Source organism: Triturus cristatus, chromosome 12 (genome assembly GCF_964204655.1).
Source record: "Triturus cristatus chromosome 12, aTriCri1.1, whole genome shotgun sequence".
Taxonomy (NCBI): Eukaryota; Metazoa; Chordata; class Amphibia; order Caudata; family Salamandridae; genus Triturus; species Triturus cristatus.
In genome coordinates this window covers 474775176-474802767 of record NC_140595.1, presented here as the reverse complement: position 1 = coordinate 474802767, position 27592 = coordinate 474775176, and the positions used below count along the sequence as shown (strand labels likewise).

At 46.7% G+C, this 27592-nt stretch overlaps 1 protein-coding gene across 1 annotated transcript in view; it reads right to left on the bottom strand.

The window, feature by feature from the left end:
• Window positions 1-27592, bottom strand: part of GPATCH1 (G-patch domain containing 1) — a 366682-nt gene that overhangs the window by 185965 nt on the left and 153125 nt on the right. Inside the window, exons 11-12 of the mRNA XM_085636704.1 lie at window positions 25757-26038; window positions 13027-13205 (exon numbers count right to left, since the gene is read on the bottom strand). Of these exons, the coding sequence (XP_085492830.1) occupies window positions 13027-13205; window positions 25757-26038 (461 nt within the window). The remainder of the gene's footprint in view (window positions 1-13026; window positions 13206-25756; window positions 26039-27592) is intronic.

Here is a 27592-nt window from a genome sequence, read left to right as displayed (position 1 = left end):
TCAGCTGACTTGTAGATGGTGGCAAGGGAGGTGGGTCCTGTTAGAATGGGAGGGCATTGTCCCGCTGGACGATCTGAAGAACCCACTTGTCTGAAGTGACTTCCCGCCATCTGGGCAGGAGCGGCAGAATCCTACCACCAATTGGGTGCCAGGGAAAGGGGGTTTGTGGACTGGGTTAACCTCTGGTTTTGGTTCCCCCAAGCCCTGTGGGAGCCGCATTTTCAGCCATGAAAGGACTATGATACCTACTGGTTGTGGTGGCTAGGGGGAAATATACGTGACTGGCAGCCCCTAACAGCCACAGAAGGCGGATTGTAGCTGTCGCAGGGCCCAACAAACTAGCGATGGCCCTATGTCCTTAAATCGTTCTAGAGCCAAATCCGCTTTGTGGACAAAAAGGCGAGTAACAACGAAGGGCATGTCCATAAGGGATGCCTGGACATCCCCCAAAAAGCCAGTTGTTCTCAGCCAGGCATGATGTTGAAGCACTACAGTGGAAGCAATAGCTCTGACCAGCGAGTTGGTCGTATCCAATCCGATTGTGAGCTTTGCTGCATCTTTCCGGTCAGCAATAGTTTGTGAGAATGAGCCTCATTCAGGACCATGGACGCCATTTGCGCAACAGTATCCCACACAGTGTGGGAATAACTGCCCAATAAGCACGCAGCGTTCATTAACCACAGTGCGAGGCTGGGGGAAGAGAACATTATTTTGCCAAATGTAACCAGCCTCTTGGATTCCCTATTCGGTGCTGTGGTAGGGAATGTGCCAGGATTCATACTAGAGGATGAGGCCTGGACTATCAGCCTCTCAAGGGAGGGGTGCTGTGAGATGAGGGCTGGGTCCCAGAGAAGGACATCTGTGAGGGCTTCATTAAAGGGATGTAAGGGCTCTGATGAGGATACCCCGGGCTGCAGCACTTCTGTCAAAACACTGGTCTTGACCTCGGCCATGGGTAACTGCAGGTCCAGGACCTCAGCCACCCTTCGGACCACCATCGCAAAAAAAGCCCCTTCCAGTAGCCACTGTGTGTGTGGGGAGGGGAGGCCAGTGTCCGGTGAGGTGTCCGGACCACTGGCATCAGCACTGGCCATGGTCTCGGCTAAGGGGTTGGAGTAGCCATAGGGATCCTCAGATCCTCTCCGTTTGTGTTCCTCAGAGGGCCCACCAGGAAATAAGGCTCTATCTCCAATTCAGGCCATATGGTCCTGGTCGACGCCGGTCTGGCACCATATCGGTGTCGGGAATCACAATGGGGTCAGCGCCGCAGGGAACTGCATTACTGGAACAGTACCTGGAGATGGTTGTGACGTTTCGGCCAGGATTCATCCAGATCCACCAATGGACCCTGAAGGCCCAACTGGCGCCAAAGGAGGACATGATGGCGAAGTCCCAGTCGAAGAACCTTATGAAGCGCATGGATAAAAGAGGCACTTCAGAGGGTTCGACATCCAAAAAATGAGGCTCATGGCTGCATAAAATTCTCGTGCCTGGTGGGGGTCACTCCAGCTATATGAAACTATGGAAGCGCAAAGCGGACCCTGTGTCAGACTTCGGCTACACAGGGACAACCTGGAAGCGGGGCCTAGATCTGTGGTATCATTCCCTCGTGTCGTCTGAAGGATGGGTGTGACTTGGGGAAGTCGAAGAGCACGTCGACTTCTTCTTGTGCTTACATGAAGTAGAATGGGATTGTGACAAAGATCAAAGAAGTGACTCCGGGAGCAGTCCCAAAAGCTTCATGGCTCTTTCATGGATGGCCTTGGGGTTCATGGTCTGGCATTCCACGCAAGACGTGGAGTGGGGATCCCACTCTAGACACCACAGACACACCAAGTGGGGGTCTGTCACAGACATCTGTCGGTGACAGGCACTGCAAGGCTTGAAACCAGTCAATTTCTTCTGGGACATCTCAAAAAATGGGATAGAAAAAGGGCATACTAAACCTAGACAAAACGTCAAAAAAATCCATACAAAAAATGACTGTGGGGAGCTCATCTGGACCAGCGCTGATGGCACAGAAAAGAAGAAACTGTGGTCAGCACGCTGGCTTGGAGCCTATACAGGGACCGTGCACGTCACTTCCGGCACAGACAATGCTGCGGACACCATGTGGAGCTTAACAATGCCACCTACTAGTGCACAAAGGGAGTGCTCAAAAATGTTCGAATCCAGCCTGATGCCTGGGTAATATTCTAAGGTAAGGAATCTGCGGCTTGAACTCTCAATCAGAAAAAAGGAAACAGAGTACCCATAATGGTCGCATCCACAACGTCCGCTGAGGTGAAGTTGCCCAATGTAGATGAATCTGCTCTTCCTGAATCATGGGAGATTCTCTCATTAAGTTTGAAAGAAAAGATTTAGGAACCTGATTAGAGCAACGACCCATGTTACTCTCACAAAAACAAGGCTTCACTCATCTAATAGAACACTGTATACCATTAAAATAAATGACAATCAGAAATTGACTCTATCGTATTCCTGACGCTCAAACATAAGATGTTGAAAAGAAGTCAAAAGGATCTTAAGGGAAGGCATAATTGAGACCTCTTGTAGCCCATGGAATTGTTGCCTAGCCCTAGTATTTACACCATAAAGGTTGATATGGTTGTATATTGATGTTGGAAAAGTGAAGCCCACAACCAGGTTTGATGCATTCTTGGACCAGGCCATTTTTGCAGGGTTATCCCCAAACGTTTTGCCTTCTTCCTCATAATTTTCTTACCCTCTTTTAGTTGGCTTTAGGACTCTGGGCCTTTTACCACAGCTATTCAGTGCCTAAGTGCATATGCTCTCACCCCTAAAACATGGTATGATTGGTTTACACTTGTTTGGCATATTTAATTACTTTTATGTCCCTTGCACAGGGGTATCCATATACCCAGGGCCTGTAAATGAAATGCTACTAATGGTCCTGCAACGAAGATTGAGCGACCCACAGAAGTAGCATTTCAAACCGGCCTCAGGTCTGCCACTGTAGTGTCTGCATGCGTAGTTTACTGCCACATTGACGTGGCAAGTTGAACTACTTGCCAAGGCTTAAACTCCCTTTTTACTACACCTAAGTCACCCCTAAGGTAAGCCCTGTGGGCAGAGCGCTGTGTAGGTAAAATTGTATGTCATGTCCTGGTAGTGACAGACAGCCTATTTGGTTTCTCACTGCTCAGAGGCCTGCTCCTCTCATAGGTTTGCATTGGGAATTCCCAGACATGTTTTTCAGTGGTAATTTCCTATCGGAAAGGAGTAGCGCTGCCATGTTTGGAATAGTGGTGATAAATCCTGCTCATTGGTGAAGGTGGATTTTTCATTACTATTTGAGAAATGCTACTTTTAGAAAGTGGGCATTTCTATGTGCTTAAGACTCGTACTTTGCAGCCTGGCTCGATTCCACGTCTAGGGCAGAGTGACAGCTGGGCTTGTGCATACTTTCCAGACAGCCATCACACAGGAAGAGTTGGGTGTAACAGGGTTGCATCTGCATTTGTCTGCATACAGAATGGTCTTCCTGGGATGGGAGAAAGAGAGGCGGGATGCTCTTACATTTGTAAAAGCTGGGCCCTGTCCTCACACAAACAGCTTGTTTACCCCCTACTGATGTCTGGAGCCAGAGCTGGGATTGAATGGGGGTGTTGGGCACTTCTAAAAGTTCTTTTGACGTCACATCTACATCAAAGACCTTTTGAGTAGAATTACAGGGGCTCTGACCCCACATTTTCAGAGCACCTTTGGAACTGGGACTCTCAGAAGGCCGGCTTGTGCTGCCCAAAGGACTCACCAGGACGTCTCTTCTGTTGTTGCCCTGCTGACTGCTATCTGGTGGGTGGCCTAAAGAACTCATTGGATTGCTTTTCTGCTTGTTGTCCTGCTGCCAGCTGTACACTGACTTTGGTCTTATTGGTCCCTACAGTCTGCACATTGATAGAGGGGTGCTGAGCTACTAGGAGGAACCGCCATCTTAATCCCTGGTTCTTATGTGCTGGCCTACCTGTATGCCTGCTATATTACTTTGTGCCCAAGTGTTCTGTTGGAGCGCTTTTGGTTCTGCCCCCAAAAGCTGCAGTGTGGGCACTTTCTAAAAGAAGTTAGCAACCAGCGTGTGTCAAGCGCTTTTCCGCCTGTAAACCAGAAGTGCATGCTGAGCGCTTTGATTCCCAGAGAGTCCAGCGCGTGGTGAACGCTTCCTCAATCTGGACAGCGCATGGTGAGCACTGTATCGTTGCTACCCAGTCGACTTTGACGTCAGTCAGCACAGGGGAGTGCTTCAGTTTCGCTAGGCAATGGCGAACCTTGCAGGGTTATGCCCCCATCTCCTGCAAGATCAGAGCATCACTATCTCAAAAGCCTATGTGTGAATCCTGCAGTTTGTGCCTTCTCCTTCTTTCATGATTCTCGGAGAAGGACTTTGGAGGCATTGGAGCCTCGGTTAGGTATTGCGTTGCACTGGTCCATAATTCTCCATTACGGGAGGGATCCGCGTCAGAGACCCGATCTCTTTATGGTCATACAGCAGTTACCATATTCCTCATAATAGGCATGCAGGTGCTCCTGCGGCCTATGTACTAGGCTTACCTGAAATCAATGCCAAAGACCGTAACCCCGCCAGTAGGGGTGCCACAGCTTCTGTGCCCCCAGGGGCTTATGTTTGTGGACGTTTCTAGTGGTAGTACAGGATTTCTACATTACTGGGGATTCATGTTCTATTTGTTTCATAACCTGTTGCATTTCATACTCTGATGTGATAATGTATGTCATGTTTATGCCGTAAGCTGACAGGATAACGAGTACTAATACAGGATTGTATAGTATGTGCAGAATTTATGATTCTATATGTTCCTCTTCCTAACCTAACTGCTGCATTTCATGCCCTGATCTTATGAAATATGTTATGTTTGCCTTGCATTGTAAGGATAACAAATATTATTTCAGGATGTACATTGTAAGCGCAGTGATGGTGTTTTCACGACATGTGCAACCTAGGGACCCGTCTCTCATTGCACGCATTGTGATGTTCGTGACAATTGCCTAATGGGCAAAGTAATTATTGGTTCATGTTTTTTTGGTCCATGTTTATATACAATACAGAACCATATTCTTATATAGTCTCTTTTGTGGTGTATTTATTGTGTCACTGTTGTAAGTGTGTTGCGCACATTGCCTCTGGAGATAAGCCTGACTCATCTGTGCTAAGCTCCCTGGGGTGAGCACAGGTTATTTTTGGTGCGTAATTTCTTGCCCTGACTAGAGTGGTGGGTTCTGCCTGGCTTAGGTGTGTACGCTAGCCAATCAGAAACCTCATTTCTAACATGGATATACAAGGCTTTGTATCGATGAGATGACTGAACAACTAGGACAAGCAAAAATATCTTACCACTGCTGATATCAGGAGCGGCTTTTGGCAAATCCCACTAACCCCATCAGATCGGGAGAAAACTGCTTTTCTACCCCTTTTAGGATTTATCAACAGATCTCCCTTCCCTATGGAGCCCCAGTGACTTTTCAAAGATTGAAAACACCATTCTAAAACCTCATTACAAGTGTCAGCGTACTTGGACCATATAATTATTTATAGTCCAGAGTGGCCTTCAAGGCTCCAACATCTCTTAAATGTGCTGTCGACCTTAAAAGAATCAGGACTTCATGTTAATCTTGAAAAGAGGAGCCTGGCTGCAAATGAAGAGTGCTATCCAGTATACTTTTTAAGGAAACGACTGATCAAACACCAGGTTGACAAGGTTCAAGCTATTAGATGAATGCCTATTCCAAACACCAAGAAAAACCTGAGGGTTTCTTTAGGTTTCCTAGATTATTATTGCCGATTTGTTCCACCTTTTGCCACCATAGCAGTCCCACTCACAGAGATCTTAAAAAGGTGCATTTCTAAAAGCTTAACTGACTACTCTACAAAAGCTTTGCATGCATTTGGTATCCTAGGATCGGTTCTATGTGAAGAGCTCATTTAATGTTGCTCCCAATTTTCCACTACCCTTTCATCAGATATTGCGTTGGTGGCTGTCCTATTCCCGAATGATTTGAAGCTGATAGAACATCCTTTAGTGCATATTAGTAGGAAAATACAACCTACGGAAATTAATTATTCCACAATCGAGAAAGAGTGCCTAGCCATCAAGTGGGCAGTGAAATCTTTGCAATATTGCCTGTCAGGCCGCTTCTTCATATTATGCACCTCTTAGTGGTTGGCTCAAATGAAAGATACAAATCCTGCAATCCTAACATGGTTTGTTGCCTTAGAGCCTTTAATGTTCCAAACTAATCAGCATGCTGGTTCTCTCTAGACCAGTGTTGACCTTCTATCCAGGTTTAGAGGAGCAGACATGCACAAATGGCACTTACAAAGGGCTGAGGTCTGTGGTTGGGGGGTCTACAGATCAGCCTCAAGGGATTTACTCCCTACACAACCCTGTGGTCACAGAGACACTAGCTTGAACTCTAAACACTCTGAATCCCGCAGACTGAAGTTACAAGTCCTGATAAATCACTGGGGGCAGAAGTGACCCAGAAGGACTTGGATCAGAAAGGGCTAAAGACGAGTGTTCCCAGCACGGTATGTGGGGGAGGTAGATATGACTGTTTTAATGTTCTTAGAGTACATATTCACACATCTGGTTTAACATTAACTTGACATTGAGGATTTTCAGCCTGACGATAGGGAATATTGCCTTAACCTGTGGTTTATCTCTGGGAATGGAGGAATGGTAAAGGAGCAAATGGTGTGTCCGTGGGGGGGGGGGGGCATTCCTTGACTGCCTAAGATAATCCTTAACTCCATCAAAGATCAAGTGCATGGAAAAAGTGTCAAAATGTTGTGCTCTTCACAAGGCTGGCTGTGGTTAGATCTGCAACAAAAGTAATAGCAATATGTGGGTCTATATGGCTTGAGAAAGGAAAACAAACCACAAAATAGGTCTTGGAGAGCTTGAGGAATGCTCCATCTATTAAAATAAAAAGGAACAAAGTAGTTAAATAAGAGATGTTGACATCCCAGATGTAGTCACCCCAAGGGCCTTGTGTTGGGATAAAGAACCTCATACAACATCTGCATGACAATGTGTGCCAGATATTGGTGTTGGTTTCATTCCACATGAAGCTATAAACTGGGTAAAGAAGATGTAGAGAACCTTGGGAACGAAGGCTCTCATAGTGGACTCAAAGATATAGGGGAAAAAGGCATGAACCTTCCAAGGCACCATGCGAAGGTGCAATATACTGGGCCAGGGTTATATCCAAATAAAGATAAATTAGTTTTCCTTTGAAACTTCCCATAAATTGATAACATCTCCCAAGATATTTAGCTTTGACTCGCTTTGCACACAACGCAAGATTGATCATTCTAGATGCCATAATTGAAATGTTGACAGAATGGTTGAATACATGGGGCACTATCATGCTTCTGGGGCAACCAGAAATCAAAATTACATCTGAAAAGCTTGTCAAAATTTCCTAGGCTTTAGGGCCACAGAAGGGGAGAACGTGTTGTCAAAATTTGACTTGGATTTAGACATATGCAGCACCTCAGAAAGGGTGCAATGTTGGGCCCTTTGCATACGACCTGGTCTAAACTGGGGTGGCATGGTGAGCAAAAGAATGATGGATTTAACCCAGATCTCTTGACTGGGGGTGAATGTTTTGATTTGTTTTGCATTCCGTCCATTAATCGTGTGTCTTTTGCTTTCTCGCCCTATGTGCGCCGGGTATGGCTAGACGTTGGTCCTGGGCTCACTGTGCCACTGGAATCAAGCTATCCTGGCTTAGAAGGAGGGAAACCCCAAAACCGGTCCTAGGATGCTTGTTTCCGGTCCAGGGAGGACCTGGCTGGGCAGTTCGGGCTGGACTGTTCCCATGAGGCACAGGGTCAAGACTGATTTGCATATGGCCTGGTCTAAACTGGGGTGGCATGGTGAGCAAAAGAATGATGGATTTAACCCAGATCTCTTGACTGGGGGTGAATGTTTTGACTTGTTCTGCATTCCGTCCATCAATTGTGCGTCTTTTGCTTTCAGGCCCTTGTTTCCTAGACACCTCTGAGCAAACCCCAGTAATGTTGGGTCCTAAATGGAATTTGGGCCAAGCCCAGAAGATTTAGGTTAATAGTTTCTCATAACATCAGACATCTCAAACCAGGTTCTTGGAAAGTTAACCCTCAGTATAGAAAGGTTTCAATGACCACTCTTTGTGTCCACCAGTGCTAGACTTATAATACTCCATGATTTGAGAGGACCCAGCGAAATAATTTCCAAATCTGAAGAGACTTTTTTCTACGCACTGCAAATTTTAAAATGCATGGCTACAAAGAGAGAATGGTAGCAAAGGTACCCACAAAGTGTGTGCCATAGTCCATAATCAGGATAAATGACCTTAGGCAACAAGATATAGAAGCCCAACGCTTGTGGGTCAGTTTTGAAGAATGATGAGGAAGTGTGGGAAGGGACATCACAAAATAATTATATCTCGCTAGCAGTTCCCAGATGTATTTGGTGTTTTTTTGATTGAGACAACTATAAAGTACTGCTGTGGTCCTTTTTTGTCTTCCCAGTTCCTTCTGTCTCGGGAAGGTATTTCTTACAAGCCTCTGGCATCACAAAGTGGTGAGTTTCCGTCAGCATCAGCAATCACAGAAGACTGCAATCTGCTGGCCAAACCCTTGAAGGCAGTATTAAAAACCCACTGAGGACACAATCGCCTGTGGGTGAAATGGTTTACAGCTAATAAATATTTGTAATCTCCTTAAAAAAACACCAATATTTTGCAAAAGATTTAATTATGGCATGTTATTTGGAGCCTCAAATGTTTTGAAAGTTTAATACCATCATCATGTCGCAGCACACCTCTAGCGCCGCTGACCTTCTTGCTCAGCTAGGTTTGAATGCTTGTAAGATCATCTACCCCGTCAATCTATTGTTGAAAGCAAAAAAGACCTTCAAACACAATCTTCTCAAACGATGGCTGGAAACACTTATCTCGGACACATTTACTTCCTCTAAGGGCTCTGTGGTGACCGACCTCATATTCTACACTAACAGAAGAGCCCAGTGGAGAAAGACTCTTACCTCTATGCTGACAACCAAGCTACTGACCAAAACTCCGCACGGTTTCCGCTTGACCACGCTACCCTCCCCTGCCCTCAAGGCAGATTTGACCATCTCTCTATATAATAATGGGAACATCCTTATTCAAGCCACTGACAGGAATCTCAAACGCTTTGACAATATCTTTAAGGGGATCAAAAAAACACACTTAATAACCTGACATCGCCTTATATCCATCACAACAGTTCCCCCTCTATATCTTCCCACGCTGCACCTTACACCTCTACTTCCTTCAATTCTGTATACTAAGCCCTACCTATGGGTCTACCCACAACATTAGCACCTTCAATACCATATGCCTCTTCCTTCCCCACTTCCGAGCCTGTTCATTTACCTGTTTACTGCTCTGCTCTCTCCGACAACAAGAGGGACATACTGGTTTTTCCTCCCTTTGGACCTGGTAGTGCTGGTAGTTTCGGCTGGAATTTTAGGCCTTTTCCTAACCATCAATCCAGACCTCATAGGTTTCCTCGTATGAGGACACCTTCACTCTTGTACTCTCATACAATGGCACATGGCCAGGCGCCTCCTCTAACTCCGCTCTTAACATCCCTGCTATTTCCCCGGACAGGGAACCCAGGGTCAACTACAGATCGGTTAATAAGGAAAACCTACTCCAAATTACTACCACTCATCAGGAAGATATTAACACCTCCCCCTACATTAATTTGATGCTGATCAAATGCAGATCAGCCATGAAACATGCTGCGGACATCTCTGCACTCATATTAGCGCAAGACTTGGACTTACTTATTCTCACAGAAACCTGGCTCAACGAGGCCTTCTCCCCTATTCTTGACATCTTAGTCCCACCTGATTATGCCATTATATGATGTGATCGGCTGGGGAAAATTTGGGAGGGGGGGGGGCATTGCTTTCATTCATCGCTCCAGCTTAACTACAAAACTATCTCAGAATGTTCTGCTATCTTCTTGTGAACTACTAGTAGCAGAAATTTGGAATAAGGGCAAGATTGTCTGTGTGCTTCACACGATTTACCATCCACCGGGTGACAATTTGCTCTTCATAGAGCAAATCATGGAGGTTATCAGCTCTTGTTCGGATCAACTATACCATATCTTCCTCGAAGACTTCAACCTCCATTGGAATGACACCAATGATCTTTTAGTCAACTCCTTTAAGTCTTTCCTCTCGGATCTCAACTTATCTCAGGTTTGTAATGGACCTAACCACAACAAAGGCGCAACCCTCGACCTCATTATTGCTAGAGACAATATTATCCAACTGGATGACATCCTACCTTGTGACTGGTCGGATCATCATCAAATTGCCTTTCACATACTGGAAAAGACCACTCGCAGAAAGGGACAACCTCTTACAGTTAAACAATTGTCTCGCAACATGAGAGACATCAACATTAATGATCTTACTTCCATCACTATGAATAGACTTCAGCCTCCCCCTGACATGACCAACCTTGATGATCTTTCTGAGCACTACATTAGCACTGTGGCAAATATCTTTGACACCATTGCGCCGAAACAACTTAAAAGGATCCCTCTCAAACAATCCAAACCTTGGTTTAATGGTACCCTAAATGACGAACGCCGTAAACTTAGGCTTACGGAGAGGCTTTGGAGAAATGAGCCTTCCACTACTAGCCTCTATCAGCTTAGGAAAATGAGAAGCGCCTACATCAAAAAAATCCGCATTGCTAAAACGGACCAATTTCAGGGAGCAGCTGGACGGTGCTAAAAATAGACCCAAGATGCTATTTGAAATCATCAAACAGGAAGAAAACCACACTTCCAACCCCAACCTGGCTTCTTTGACTCCGCTTCCTAGCGGGGAGGACTTCACAGTGCACTTCTCTGAAAAAAATAAGAAAACTGAACAGGAGATGCAACCTAACACTCCCAGGGTGCCACTTCTAATCTACACCACATCATTAGGGGTTGTTCTCCCAAAAATGGTGCCTCTTGGAATTCCTTTATCATGCCAGATTGCACAGAACTACTACATGCTATGACAACTATAAAACCTACCAACCACTTCAATGATCCTCTGCTGGCAATTTTTCTTTTTAAAGACCTCAACTCGGCCATTCTACCCCTTTGGTCGAGGATCATTCATGAATCTCTCCTGCAAGGATTGTCTCAAAATTGGGCAAGTAACTCCCATCTCTAAGAAGCCCAATTCGGATTTATCTGATCCTAACAATTTCCGACCGATCACCAACATCATGACAATAGCCAAACTCCTCCAGAAATGCGTACACGAGCAGCTCTGCAACCATATAGAGAAATTTCAACTACTTGACCTTCGTCAATCTGGTTTCAGAGCAGGGCATAGTACTGAAACTGCTCTAACTCACATTGTGGATGACACCCTGAAATACCTAGATCGAAATGGTCCCTGTCTTCTGATCCTTCTGGACCTGTCTTCTGCATTCAATACCATCAAACATGAAAACTTGATCAATCTTCTTCAACTTAGGATGGGTCTCTCGGGGCCATTCCTAAAGTGGGTTGCCTCTTTCTTAAATAACTGCACTCAAAGGATTAAACTCAACCAGTCCCTCGCATCCAGTACCCCGGTCAGGATTGGAGTTCCGCAAGGATCCACACTCTCGCCCACGCTCTTCAACCTCTATATGAAACCTCTCACTGTCATTCTGAACAATTCTCAAATTCATTACCACATGTACGTGGACGACACAAAACTTTACCTGAAGATCTCCTCTCTGGAGGACATTAAAACCTTAAATGAGGCTCTCTCGCAAACTCAACAATGGTTAGCCCAGAACCATCTTTTGTTGAATACCCTCAAAACTGAATTCCTGCTGATTGCCCCACACAACCACTCTGCACGGACCCGCGAATGGCAAAAACAACTCGCGTGGTTCATTCCACTAAATCACTGGGCATTACCTTGGACAAATACCTTAATATGTAAACTCACATCAGCACCACTATTAGGGGTTCTTACTTTCATCTTAACACAATTTCAGAAAATCAAGCCGTTCCTTCCGCCAGAAGACTTACAGCCTGCAGTACAATCCCTGGTGATATCACGACTGGAATAAGGCCTAGTGACCCTTGCAGGGTTTCCTAGAGCGAGCTTGGCCCCTCTCAGAGCCACACTCAATGCATCGGCCAGGCTCATCACAGGCTCCAAAAAACACAATCGCATCACACCTGACCTTTTGCAGCTCAACTGATTGTCTATTGAAGCCAGGATCCGTTTCAAAATAGCTTGCCTCACACATAAAGCCCTGCATTTCAACACTCCGGCCTATCTGGCAAACAAGGTTGTTCTTCCTGGCTCCGGTCGGAACTTAAGAAGTACGTCCACACTACTTTTGCAACCTCCTAAATTCAAAAACAAAAGTACGTACAAACGTGCTTTCTCCGGCCTTGCACCTAGAATTTGGAATGCTCTTCCAACGGAGATGAGAACCAATCCCTCCACTTCCTATTTCAAGAAATAGGCCAAATGGCTTTTCCTGAATGGACATTAACTGCACCATCATGTACTCTTTCTCTAGTCCCCTTGTTGATAGATTTGACATTTATACCAACCTATCTTTCGCTATGTATTTTTGATTGGATGTTAAACTGTTATTTTACTCTAGGGCCCTTCCGGAACTATAATAGAAGAACACTTCTTGGGCAGATTACAGATTTGTCATTTACTCAACTATGCTGTGACGAGCCACTCTATGATCATTTTACTGAATGTTACAGGAAATATATTGCACTATATGAGAAACTGAACTAGCAGGGCCCTCTACCCGGTACCTGATTTTTACTCCTTGTTGTTTTACAATGTTGACCGCAACTGTTCTGAGTTCATGCATGCTTCTGCCTCTATGTACAGCGCTCGGATACCGGCAAGGGTCATTTTCGCGCTTTATAAAAAAAAATCAAATAAACTGCTTTAAACTGTTATAAACTGGTACCTCCATGTCTATTGGAACCTCCACTTTATCTGTGTCATCTTCATACTTGGCACGGGTGAATCTGCAGGATAAAGTTGAACTGGAAGATTTGTAGAGGACTGCTGCACGCATAAACTCATCCTGTTCCCTTCTTCTCTCCCACTCTGTCATACTTGGATCAGAACAGCTCTCCAGGGCATCTAATGTGGATAAACAAGGTTTACTAAACACTTTTAATCTAACAAATACACTCTAAATGACAGCATTAGTATTTGAACACTACATTCAAATGTAATTATACGCAAAGCAGAAACAAGGGAAAAAATTAACAAACAATGAATCATTTTCATAAGCAGAATGAGCATTTCATTTCCTCCTTTTGAAACAAATACTATTATCTTTTCTATGGAAATATGTTTCAATTTACTCCTGTGCTTCAGAACTCTAAACGGGGCCTCATGTTAGAACTGAAACGTGTGCTATGCTTTTAGAACTGTGAATCAGTTTCATATTCCCCTGTCCACCCTTCCCTGCAGAATTAATATGTTTAAAATCTTGCACCTCACCTCATTTGCAAAAACAATTTTTATTGCATATTTCAATTACAACAGTCATCTGCAAGGACCAGCATATCATTGGTCTTCTCCTAGTAATATACTCCATTGCATGGTACAGTGCAGACCTCTTCCAACTATCAACGCACTGCCCCCCAACACTCCCCAAATACAAATACTCCCTCCCCCCACCCGCATGTCAGTGTGCCATAGTCGCAGGTACCGGGATAAGTCTGTCTCGTGATTGGCCGTGGGAGCTGCCGCGGGCCACTCTCCACCCCCATGATCAGGCGCCAAGCAGCAAGGAGAAGAGAAGCCCCCCCGCCCCCACGTGTGCCCCGTCAGCTACCTCTCCACCGCTACTCTGCTGCATGCTGCTCCTGTGCTTCAAAACCCTCCTCCGCTTCTGCGCCCCACCCCCGGAGGTCTACCATTAGCGCTTCCCATGCATGTGCCATGTCTAATGCCTTTTCATCATTTCCCCGCAGCGCTAGCTGCAGCCGAAGTGTACTCTCGCTACCCGCCCATTTTGTGAAGGTAGTTCTCCACCTCGCAAAGCTGGGGCCAGTTCTCGACTTCCAGTGCATGGTAATTTCTCTTTTAGCCACCACCAGCCCTAGGTCACAAAACTTGCTCGTGACTTTCGTGCGCGGTGTGTGGGGAAACCACAGCAACAGGCAAACTCCCATTTCCACCCCCAATTCCCGCCCCGTTACTTGGGTCAAGCAATCAATGACCTCCCCCCAATAACCGCTGAGGACGCCACAGGACCAAAACATGTGCTTAAAGTCGGCCCCCTCCTCCCCACAGCGAGGGCACTGCGGAGCGGGACCCCCAAAATATTGAAATAATTTAGCTGGCGTCAAATAAGCCCTATGCAAGATAAAGTACTGCACCAATTGAAACCTGGCATTACGTGTGCTCTTCCAGGCCCGTCTCTGTAACCGGGGCCACGTCAAGTTCGGGATGGGCTTCCCGATGTCCAATTCCCATTTATCCTTCAGCGCACTCAAAGGGGCTAGGTGTTCCATCGCCATTCGCTGATAGAGGCATGTAATGGCCTTGATTGTGCCCGCCGCCATGACCACATACTGACAGCCGGCAGCCGTCTGCGGTTCAGAGAGTCCGGTATTCCAGTGCTTTTGTAGGGCTGCCACCAGGGCTGCGTGGAGTAGATAGTCACCCCTCGGGATCCCAAAGGAATCCTGCAGTCCCTGGAATGGCTGGAGCGCTCCATTGAGGTACAGGTCCCCCACCATCTGTATCCCTAGGTCTTCCCACTGAGCCAGCCCCGACCAGTCCCCGCCCTGGGGGAGGGCCGTGCACATACCCAATGGGATCTCCGGGGCGTAGGGGTGAACAGTGCCGACCCTCTGCAAGCTGCGGTTCCAACACAACCGGAGCGTTCGCTCCTCAAGCGTCAGTTGCGACAGCTCGAGTCGCTGCTGGAAGACAATAAAAGAAAGGACATGCCGCGGGATCACCCTGCCCTGCGGGTCGTCGGGACCTCTAAACTCCCTTGCCACCGCCTGCGTTAGCCATTGCAGCTGGGCCGCCAAGTAATACCACTCGAAGTCGGGCACAGCAAGCCCTCCCTCTGCTCTGGGCCGTCGCAGTGTGGCCAGCGCCACCCGTCGTCTGCCAGATCCCCAGATAAAGCCCGTGATCATGGCTGTGAGCCTGCGAAAGAACGACACCGGCACCCAGATAGGGAGCGTACGGAAAAAATACAACAGTCGCGGGAGCGCTACCATCTTCAGTAGCGCTACCCTCCCCGCTACCGAAAGAGGCAGGGTGCTCCAGAATCTAATACTGCCCGCTAGACCTCTAATTGCCCTCCCTACATTCCCCTCCAACAGATCTTGCTGGGTGCGGTAGATATGTACTCCCAGGTACGGCAGACAGCTAGCTTCACAGCGGATGGCCCCGAGGGCGGGGGGGGGGGGGGGGGTCTCCTCCCACTGTGTAACAGGGTATACACAAGTCTTGCCCTAGTTGACCTTCAAGCCCGACAAGTGTCCGAAGTCCCGCAGTAGCGCCTTGGCACCCTGTAAGGCCCCCTCCGCATCAGCCAGGAAAAGCAGTAGATCATCGGCATAGAGGGAAATATAATGGGTTTCCCCCCGCAGTAACAGCCCAGCGTATGCGCGTCCCAGTCGGGCATGGGCCGCCAGGGCGAACAGCAAAGGTGATAACGAGCAACCCTGCCTCGTTCCCCTTCTCACTGGGTAGGAGGCCGATATCGTGGTCCCCGTTCGCACCCTGGCCACCGAGTTAGCGTAAAGCAACCTCGTCCAGCGCACGAACCCATCCCCCAAGCCGAACTCCTGCAAGACCCTAAACAGGTAAGGCCACTCCACGCTATCGAAGGCTTTCTCCATGTCAACTGACAGCGTCAGAGCGGCCGGGAAATCTAGACGATCCACTTCCATAACCCGCAATAGTCTCCGGATACACGTCGACGTGTTCCGTCGGGGGATGAACCCAGCCTGATCAGGGTGTATCAAGGAGGGCATATGTGCCAACAATCGCGTGGCCAAGATTTTGCTCAGGATCTTATAGTCCACGGTGAGCATAGAGAGTGGACGATACGCCGTCCTGGCACCCGGGTCCCCTCCCTTCTTCAGGAGCGGTATAATCAGCGCCTCAGGTGTTGAGGCAGGCAACTGACCCTCCTTCCAGGCCTCCTGGTAGACCGACTGTAACTGTGGGGCAAGTAGGTCCGTATAGGCCACATAAAACTCCACAGGGAGCCCATCCGTGCCCGGGGTTTTCTTGTGCGCCATGTGTTTGATCGCCATCCGAATCTCGCCTAGCGAGATATCCCCCCCCAGCGCCTCCTTGAGAGTGGGGTCCAGTTTTGGTAAGTGGGCCATCGTCAGAAAGTCCTCCAGTTCCCCAGGAGCGTCTTGCATGGTATTAGTATAAAGGGCGGCATAATACGCCAAGAACTGACCATTAATCTCCCTCTGAGAGTGCACTGTCACCCTCTCCCCGGTGGTCAGCGAAAGTATGGGAGAGCCGCGCGCATTCGGAGTCGCCAACCATGTCAAAAGCGACCCTTCTTTGTCCCTCTCTGCATGCGCCCTGGCGAGGTATGCCTTATAGTCAAAACAGCGGAGCCGCTCTACCTGCACTGCCACCTGTTCTCGCGCCGCAACCACCTCATCCTGGGATTGCTCCCCCAAGTGCTGTGCTCTCTCCATGGCGCGCAGCGCAGCCTCCGCCTTCTCTATGTCTCCTAATAACGTTTTCCGGACCCCGGCCGTGGAGGAGATACATATCCCTCTGATGACCGCCTTGAACGAGTCCCATTCCCACGCCCTCTTGGACGCTGTCCCCGAGTTCTCTGTAAAATAATTTGTGATGCCATCTCGGACCTCTGCATGGAAGACCGAGTCCTCCAGCATCTGCGGGTTCAGGCGCCAGGTGGGTATCGTCTGACGCTGCCTACTCCAGTGCACTATAACCAGACATGGGTTGTGGTCCGATATGGTTCTCGCCAAGTATTCGCTATGGCGAGTCAAAGCCTGTATGCCCGGAGAGCATAATATGCCATCCAGACGCACATGCAACTCATGAGGGGCAGAATAGAAAGAATAGTCCCTCTCCAGTGGGTGGTGCTCCCTCCATGTGTCCACCAACCCCCACGCATTCTGCTGCACCTCACCTCATAGTGGTTGTGAATTAAAATATGTTTCTGTTTGATAGGCTTATCTTTCGATTGTCTACACAAGGCGTTATCCTGCTGGATATATGATTTACATTATTGGACATGCTAAACAAGATGAACGCTCATCAATACTGTATTTCAACTGTATCACAATCTGCCCATTCCTACTCAATGAGCATCTCCCAGCGTATCCCCACATTCATCTTGCCAAGCTACAGACTTGCCACATTGCTTAGCCTTATTCAGGTCATCTGAGATATTCCCTCTGTTTGATGACCCTTAAACCTTGACGCAGTGCTCCTCCAAATGTTGGTGTATCAAGTGCATGATTTTCACCCGACTGCCCTCAACCTAAGCCGACTCCCCCTACTTTTTTAAAACAAGTCTAATTTTTACACTATTTCTGATTTAGCAATACAATGGTAGGTCTTTGAATCAACTTAAAATTGATATAATTACCTATCATCAACTCATTTAAGAGCATGGGGCTGGGAATCAACAAGTATGACATCAATTCAAATTTCTCATGATTGACTCCATATAACCAACACGCGCTACCACCTAGCACTAAGTCAGTTACTAACTTAATTTGGCAAACCCTCTGCAATCCTAAGGCAAATCAGCTTGTTCAAAAGTGTTCTGAGAGGAACAATATGAAAGCCTTCTTCAAGTCTAAATAGACCACAACCATCCTCTGGCTAAGACCTATCTACCCCATCACCCAGCTAGGTCTGCCATTCTTTGTGAAACCAAGCTGCATTTGGTTCTATAACAAATATAAAAATAATATAACGTATAATGGATTACACTAATTTATTTTCCGCTGATGTCAATCTGGATTTCGGTATTACTCCTGCAATCTTCAGCAACATTTTCGGGTCTTATTACTTACTGAATTGTGTTTCCTGCGGTGTATCCTCTATAGGCATCTTTAATAACATGCACTGTCACCATTGGCACAACATCACACATACTTCATTCGCACATTTCACACTAACCACTGTAATATGCACAACACATTTGCACTATTGACATACACACACTCGGACATGTACAATCACACCATTTACACAATGTTAATGCACACCATTCACACAGCCGATGTACACACACAGATTCCTTTCCAGCCATTCAAAACACAACCCACAAACACTAATACAATGTTAATTTTTTCACCAACAACAAAACACATTGGGCACACACAAGTCATACCAACACCATTCTTTTTTTTAATAAATCTTTTTATTATTAACAGTGATGAAACGTCTGTATCTTACAATCAATGGAATAGATTCTGGTTTAGCACACATTATACATACAGAAATCAATTACAACTTTCAATACTTGGTGGTCCTGTGTTACATTATTTATGGCATTTTAGGAGCGGAAAGAGAGGGAACAGTTGGTGGGACACAGATATTGCCACGATAGTCATTCCACTAGCCCCATATTTGCGACCATTTTTTCGTGCAGCCTCTTGCAATATAAACAGTTTTTTCCCTCATCATGCACCAGTCCATGTCAGCTTTCCAGGCCTCCAATGTAGGTTTCGCATTTGCGCCCCACGTTCTGGCCACATTTCTTTTAGCTACCATCAGGCCCAGTGTCACCCATATTTTATCCTTGCTATTCAGGTCTGTGGGTTCCCAGATGTTTAATAGGCATCATTTGGCATCAATTTCCATTCGCACCTCAAGGACCTCCCTGAAGCAATGGTGGACTCCTGCCCAGTATCTCTGAACGTGTATACACTCCCATAATATATGCATGAATGTACCCTCCTGGCCACAATATCTCCGACACCCGAGTCATCCGTTTTACCCATCCTAGCTAATGCCGGTCCTATGACGTATATGCTATGGAGGATCTTTAATTGGACACATCGCAGTCGAGCGGAGATCGCGACCTTTCGAGGGGAGGCCAACGCTTCCTGCCACTCGTCCTCATCCAGCTCTGAAACATCCCTCTCCCAGTGTCCACAAACCGTTCCCAATGGGTCTGGGGCGTTATTAATCAGTTTTCTATATGTTAGGGGTACCGCTTTTGTTTGCATATAGCCATCCAGAAGTATGTCCTCGAGGGGTGAGGCCTCAGGCAAAGAACCTCCCCTGGGTATCTGTAATGTCAATGCGTGTCTCACTTGCAGGTAGCAAAAATATTCTGTGTCAGCCATCTCATATTCCTGTTGTAGGGTAGCGAATGGTATTACCCCTCCCTCTTTCCATAGGTCACCTACCCTTGAAATCCATATCATGTACCATCTATCGAATCCCGTCGTTTTCCTCAGGGTGCCCAGCTCCTTCGAATCCCACAGGGGAGTGGCCTGCGTAATTTTCTGTACCAAACCCATACTTCTAATAGCAGCATGCTACACCTGAACTGAATGTCCGGTCGGTCCTGTCAGAGAAAATGTTGTGGGTTTAGTGTAAAGAGCCATAATAAAGTTACCCCCTGGTAAAAGCCATTTGTCCATCATATAGCCTGGGTCATCCCAATGACGACATGTACAGTGATTGACAGCGGCCAGATGGGCCACCCAATAGTATTTTTTTAATGTCAGGTAGTCAGATTCCCCATTCACACCAGCTTCGCACCAGTTTCGGGAATGATATGCGGGGTTGTCCATCCCAGAGCAATTCTCTCTGGATACTTTCCACCTCTTTAAAGTACTTTGCTGGAACCGGGTTTGGGAAGTTCTGAAGGGCGTATAGGAAACACGGTAATGACATCATTTTAAATAATGCAGCTCTTCCCAATAACGATATTGGAAGATTTTTCCAGTTTCCCACGTTTTGTTTCAGTCGCTGTAGAGGGGGGGAGTACATTTTACTGCAAAGAGGTAGGTCCATTCAATGGAGTCAAAGGCCATTGCGGCATCCAATGATACCACCACTGTATCCTCTCTGATGGAACCCTGTCATCCCAACACTCCATAAAGCCTCCTCAAGTTAAGTGCCGTGTTTCTGTGTGCCATGAAGCCCGATTGATCTGGGTGTACTAGTTTGTTTATTACCCGGACCAGACGACCCGCCAGTAGCTTTGCCAATATCTTGGGCTCTGCATTCAGGAGTGAGAAGAACACCTGTTTCTGGGTTTACCAGCTTTATGTATAGTAACCAGTGTGGCCACCCTCTGATCCCGAGGGGGCACACCCAAACTACAGTTTTCCTCCAACATGTCTCTCAGGTATGGCGTAACTATGTCTGGCTTCAACTTATATAGTTCAATTGGAAGCCCGTTAGGGCCCATGGCCTTTCCAGATTGAAGGCTTCTTATTGCCTGTGCCACCTCATCATTAGTGAAGGCACAGTCGGGTAGGTCCATACCTTCTGTCGTCAAAGTAGAGTGTGTTAAGTCTAAGAGCAGGGCCTTAGAGTCCCCTTCTTGAAAGGAGGTACTTGATTGGTAAGTGGCATGACAGCAATTGTCAAATTCATTGGCAATTTCTTGTGCGTCTGCTAAAGTAATTTCTGACTCTGTCGTTAGTTCGGTTACCAACTGATTTGCTAGTTCTTTTTTTAATCTAGCCAGGCCAACAATTTCCCAGCCTTGTCCTCCAGCTCATACAGTCTACCTGCCTTGTCCCTGCTCAGTGTTTTGGCCATGTCAGAAGCGATACATTTATATTCCTCTCTTTTAAGATGCAGTGAGTGGAGCCTATCCTGTTGCAATAGTTCTGATGCTTCCTCTTTATTGAGGAGAATTTCGTCTTCTAGCCTAATTCTTTGTCCTTTTCCTTACGCACCCCGGTAATCATGGAAATTGCCTGCCCGCTTACCACTGTCTTGCAGGCCTCCCAAAGCGTTTGAACTGACTTCACTGACTTTTCACTCTCCAGCAAGTAATGCTTGATGGTCGCCGACAGTTGCCCTTTAACCACTGGATTCCGAACGGTTGATCGGTGCTATTCTGCCCACCCGCATCTCACTCAGGGTCACACCCTGGCCCATATTGGTGAGTGGTCTGATGTGCCTCAGGCAAGGTGTCTTATTTCCTGTATATTCCCTATTTGGGCTGCCGGGGTGAGTATGTAACCTATACGGGATAAGCTGTTATGTGCCCCTGAGTGAAAGGTGTGTTGTACACGCCCAGAGTGGTACAGCCTCCATGCGTCAGCCAGTCCTATTGCATCTAGAAAATCGGGAAGTCATCTTTGCGAAGGGCTTGTGTCACGAGGACGACACCGGTCAAGCGTCCCAGACGCAACAGAGTTGAAGTCTCCTCCCACCCCCAGGCAGCCCTCTGGGAAGGACAGCAAGATATTACCTGAATGTCTGTCCCTGCAGCCCTGGGGGGACGTATACTACTACTATTGTGTGTGGTTTTCCCTCCCACTGCCCTGACACAGCCACATATCTGCCCATCACGTCTGTCCAAGTGCGGTCAAGTGACATCGGGAAGGAGTTCCTAATCATGATCCCCACCCCCCAGTTGGTAAACCCATCTGCCCAAAGCCTTACATGTATTGCCAATAAGGTGCGTTTCCTGGAGAAGCACCGCGTCCGGGGCCTGTCTCTTGATATACTGTAGTACAATGCTACGTTTTAATTTGTCCCCCAGGCCATCAACATTCCAAGATAGGATCTTAAGACTTTTATCCCAGTGCATTCCCGCTCCCATGGCCATGCCCGATTGATTCCCTCTCAATCTCTGCATCTCTCAGTGTTACACTTTCTAATAAAACATGAAACAACCCAATCCCAACCCAACTACCCCCCTCCCTGCTCCCCTGCACTCTGGGCTTCAAACTGCCCATGATCCAACAACGCAGAGTGCCTGTCGCCCTTAACTATAGACTAAAAGTAGAATATATAGCGGGGGAGGAACTCCACCTCCCCAACCCATACCCCTTATTAAACAAACATTTCGCCACATAGAGACCAGCATGAAAGTCATCATGAATAGTAAGACACTTAGCGTGATCTTCCAGAGCACCGTCCATCAGCTAGTCTTTTGCCGCCACTCAGGTACAGACATCAACCACGTTCAATTATTCCTGTTCAGCAAATGGCGGTTTCATCACTTCGACTGCAGCGTTCGTTCCGGTTGGCCCAGCGTTCAATCCCTTCGAGCATTATGGTCTTTTGCTGGTCTCCAACCCTCCAACCAGTCTGCAGCTGCTTCTGGATTATAAAAAAAACAGGCTCTACTTTCAGCTTCGATTCGGAGTTTTGCGTATTTGAGTCCTCTTTCCCATAGCCACTTCTTGATGTCCAGAAATAATCTATGCAGCCTTTGGACCTTCAAAGTGTAGTCTGGAAGGAAGGAAATCTCGTAATTTTCATACTTTAGGGGAGAGGCCAATCGGGTAGTATGCAATATGTTGTCTCTATCCCTAAAGTTCAGGATCTTAGCCAGCATTGGACGGGCAGCGCTCTGGGTTCCGGTTGTCCTCCGGGAACTCTATGCGCCCTTTTGACTACAAAGAACTTGGAAAGTCCGTTCGGTTGCAGGTGATTGAGTATTAGATCTTCAACAAAGAAGTCTGACGCGGGACCCTCCGCTCGTTCAGGGACTCCAATTATTTGTATGTTATTTCTCCTTGTGCGACCTTCGTAATCGTCCAGCTTCCGAAAAGCTTGCAAGTGTTTGATGTCCTGGTGCATTTGTTTTGCATCCCCCATAAGGTCTGTAGTGATTGTTTCCATGTGTCTTACTTTCTTCCCTAATTTCTGTAGGTCTGCTCTTATCAGCATAACCTCAGTCTTGATGTAATCCTTTCTATGCTCTAGGGAAGTACGCACGCCTGAAATAGCATCCATGATGTCCTTCAATGTCAGGTCTTGGTCATCCTGCTCTGGTCCCACCGCCATGTTGCCTTTAACAGTATGTTCAGGGTCAGTTGGTTTTGGTAGTGTGAATCTATCTTTAAGACCCTTAGCTCCCGACAGCTCGACACTCCCGGGTCACTGCACCCAGGCCCTGCCTCTTGACTCCTTATTCTTCCCTGCCTGTGGCGTTACAATACGTGAAGGTATTTCACCCTGCACACCAGGTTTATTGCAGATGCCGGTCCTCTACAGCTATATAGGCGGGAACTATGTATGAGGGTCTGCTTTACCCTCCTTTGCGTATTCGTGCTATCCAATGCAGGCCCAAGGTGTATAAATAGGTGCGCCGTGGAGTCACCATGCAATGCTTCCAGGCCAAACGTGCGCCAAGTAATCGGGATTATATGGGCCGCCAAACACCAATAGGCCTAGAATGCCCAGTGCCACTGATTGTACGTAACTCCCCAGGACAGACAGAGCGAAGGTATTAAAATGCACCCTAGGACTGCACCCGTCTAGCATGGAGGTTACGCTCACTCAGTCCAAAGGATATCGAGTGCGCAGTGTCATCACACAGAGGTATGTCTCGCTCCTCCGGCCTCTGCCCTGCTGTGGCGGTCCCAATATTAGCTGGTCTGGTCAGTGTTGCAGTACTGCACGATTGTACTCTGGGGGCTGGATTCACACCCAGATGTTCAATATTTAGCTCTGCCAATTACGAGCTTCCTGCATTAGCCGCTCTGCACTTGCCGGGATCGGCCCGGTGCTGCACCCGCACTCTTCAGCTCTCATGGGCCTTTCCTCAATCCGCCAGGTTCCGCCTCAAAGCGACAATCATTTGCGTCCCGCCAGCTTATGAAGAGGGCCTGCCGCAGTCCCGGTCCCCGTGTTACCAGGGAGACAGTGCCACAACGTCTGCGCGCCCAGCCTGCCAACTGCACACGGTCTCGGTTCCCGTTCTCTGAAAGGCTGCAATCTGCACCAACGTGTATCTTTCGAGCCACAGGGTCTAGCAGCTCCGTTTTTTCTTTGCCGGTGTCCGCGTTATTTCTACTGGTCCCGCTGCGATTCAATTTTGGATTTGTGTGGCGGAATACGAGGTAGGGCCGGGGGCACTCCGAGCTGTTCTATCCAGCGTCCATTACGTTCGGTGGTACCAACACCATTCTTACACCTCGACCTCCACCCTAATTTCCACTTTCCAAGTGTTTCCGTTATCTTTGTCTTCTGTATGCAATAGCGGTGCCGTCATGTTTTGAAAATAGATATTTGTGTTCATCTGTTTATTCTCTGCTTTTTGTAAGAAATATTTGAAGCAGACCTATGCACCGACGTGCAGAACACCTTCTCTTAAATGTACCTTATTTGGCAATCTAGGTAAGTGATGATTGAAATGTACAACTTTGCTTATTTTTTTTAATCAAATAAAGGTGACGGTTGCCAAATTAACCAACTCAATAAACTTAATGCATTTTTTTTTTCAAAAACATGTCTCCAGAGCAGTTTGTAAAATGAACCATTTTAGTCTTTTTCTAAATGCTAATTGAAGACATCACTATCTTCCCCATTTAACTGTGATTTGAATCTGTCACTAATGAGAATGATCTGTCACTGACATAGTTCCTATTGGGAAACGGCCTTTACAACGTGGGCTATGCCACGCGTGATGCTTCCCTGCAAGCGTAACCATGCTTGCCTGAACCACACATATGCGTGGTTAAGGCAGATATCGGTGTAGTGTTCAGATGGGTCGGGAGAAGAGTCGAAACAAGAAGCTCCGGATGCGAATAGGTAAGTGGGGCTGGGGCCGGGTTTGGGGTTTTTGTTTCTTTTTGGGGTGGGGGGAATCAGGGTATTTTTTGGAAGGGGACAGGGTTTTAGGGCTCAGGGCGGGTGAAGGGGTTGGAGTAGGGTAAAGGACAGTGCAGGGTATGTTTTAGGTCTCAGTGCAGGGGGGGCTGGAGTCGGGTAGTTTATGGTTGAGGGCGGGGTTCTAGGCCTCAGGGAGGGGAGAGGGGTGGTGTTAGTGCAGGGTAGGTTTTAGGGGTCAGGTCTGTGGGGGTAATGGTAGTTCTTTTAAATGGAGGGCAGGGTTTTAGGCCTCAGGGCAGTGGAAGTGGTTGGGGTAGCTTAAAGGACAGCGCAGGGTAGGTTTTAGGACTGGTGGCTGGGTCAGGGTAGTTTACAGTAGGGGGCAGGGTTTTAGGCCTCAGGGCGGGGGGGGAAGGGGTCGGGCCTCAGTGTGGGGGGATGAGGTGGGGGGATAGGATTTTAGGGCTTAGGGTGGAGAGGGGGGCAGAATGGTGGTAATCTTTCCCACACATATCCCTTTACTAATCATGCCTTTGCCACAAAATTGTGTGATAAAGGCATGCGTGGTAAAGGCATGCATGGTAAAGGAATGCGTGATTTAGACACATTCGTGGTTAGGACAGCATAGTAGAGGCAAGCGTGGCTTAGCCATGCGTGCCTCTGTCATACAACCATTCCTATTGTATTCTCAAAGAGCCTGTAAACAGGAACCAAGGACATATAGTTTGGACGTATCCAGTCAAACTCCTAAATCCTTCTGTGGAGATCCTTTGGGCCACATTTATCCTCGTTACAGTGCAGTAGAAACCGAACATTTGACATGGTTCAGAAGGATAGCAGACTTACTGACAATAAAAAGCACAAACGTGTGAAAATTATTACAAACCGAAACTAACTGAAAGGAATAGGCAATAGATATATTTTCTGGGAACATCACTTACCTTTCTGTCCTTCTTTCAGCTTTGCAATGTAATCAGCATATCTTTTCTGCTTTTCGGGATGTTTTGCAAATGGCTGGAAGTCAGAAGAAGCCTCTGATGGTCCCAAGGCAACCCCAGATGACTGGATGTTATTTTTTTCTTCAGAGGCAGACTGGAATCGGCTTTTCAGGGCCTGAAGTGCCAAATCCTTTGCCTTTGCCTTCTGCAGTTCTACAGTCTGTTTGACGTCTTTAATCCGATCTCTGTCCTTCTCACTCAGAAGCTCTAAAATAGAGGAGGGACCTAAAAAAAACAAAGAAATCAATCATAGGATAATCAAAGGGTAACCACATTTACTGTATTGTCACACTGTCATGAACAAGGTTTTTATTATTAAATGGCTTTTAACAATTTAAACATAGCCTAAAAAATATCTTTCATTAAGGATTATGGATGGAAAAAAGTCTGATCACTTGTTTATTATATATGAAGTTACACTGAGGAGGTCTCTCCCAAACAATCTTAGGAGACATGAAGAAACATAATTGAGCCAACATTCGCATTCTCCCTCCAACAAATATAAGTCCTCTAATTACGAGATCTGCTTGTGATGGAGCAAGGACTCGTAGAAAAGAGACTTGCTCGGAAGCAATCCTCTCACTTAACTCCCTAACATGTTATTAATTACGTATTGTGTAAAACTAATGCACACCACATAAAAACGAGGGTTAGAGAAGCTTGCATATGTGTTTACTAATGATAACCATTGTAATAAACTAATAAAACCACTTTAACAGGGAAATCGTTACTGCGCATGCGTCAACTGCATCTAAGCAAAGTGACGTACCCGAGTCTGTGGTTATTTACTTCAAGTTATAGAGAAGTATTAGAATTATGTTCATTAACACCATCAATTAGTTCAACTAATGGTCCATCGACCAGAGGAAAGAACTTTTTGATCAGTGAACAGTTAGTTAGGAATGGTGAATAACTAATCTTGATTTTGTGATCACCACCACAACTTTGACTCCAACTGTTTACTCAATTGTGTGTGTTTATGGGCCCAGGTGAGTATATGGTAGTAGAGTATCTGTTGTTGGTACACCGCTGGAACACTTGAACTAGATTAGGTCCACTTTGGACAACCTGGCTCCGGGCTTCTTTGAAAGCCTCATCGTTGACAAATAAATCTGTTCCTATTTCTAGCCTGACTACCTTGAAAACTCAGATGTGAGCTGTGGAAATACACTTACTCAAAAGAATCCCTCTTCTTAAATAAACCAGTTTTAAATACTTAAAATTGGAACTGCGAAAGGCTTCTAAAGCATTCTTTTCAAATAGGTGTGATGCTGCAGAAAAGCCGCAGAAGGAGATTTTTTTTGCGCAGTATGCAAGCTTTGCAACCCTTTATTTGGTTACTTCACTTGTCATTCCTCACGGGATTTTGTGATTCATTATACTCCTTATTAACTAAGAAAGCAAAGAACATATGCAAAGAAATTCAGATAGCAGGTTATAGCAGTGTTCCTTGTACCCTATTACTGTTACTACACTTGAATTACTGATCCTAATGTCTTTTCCCCTGAAGCGTCTGTCTGGTCCTGCTTACGAAAACCTTCAGTCTAGCCACAGCCCATTCACTCTGTAGCATATTTCTTCTCCATTCAAGGAAGCAGTGGAGGGGGCATTGCTTAAAATGCTTAGCCTAGACCCAGCTCAGCTGTTTAGTTATTGTAGCGCACTGCTATTTTCAGAGGCAGGCTAAGGAGATTCACGTAGACAGACATCTGAAGCCTTTTTAGGTGCAAATGACATCCATCTTGGAAGATGCAGGATATGCATTGAAGCATTTAAGGT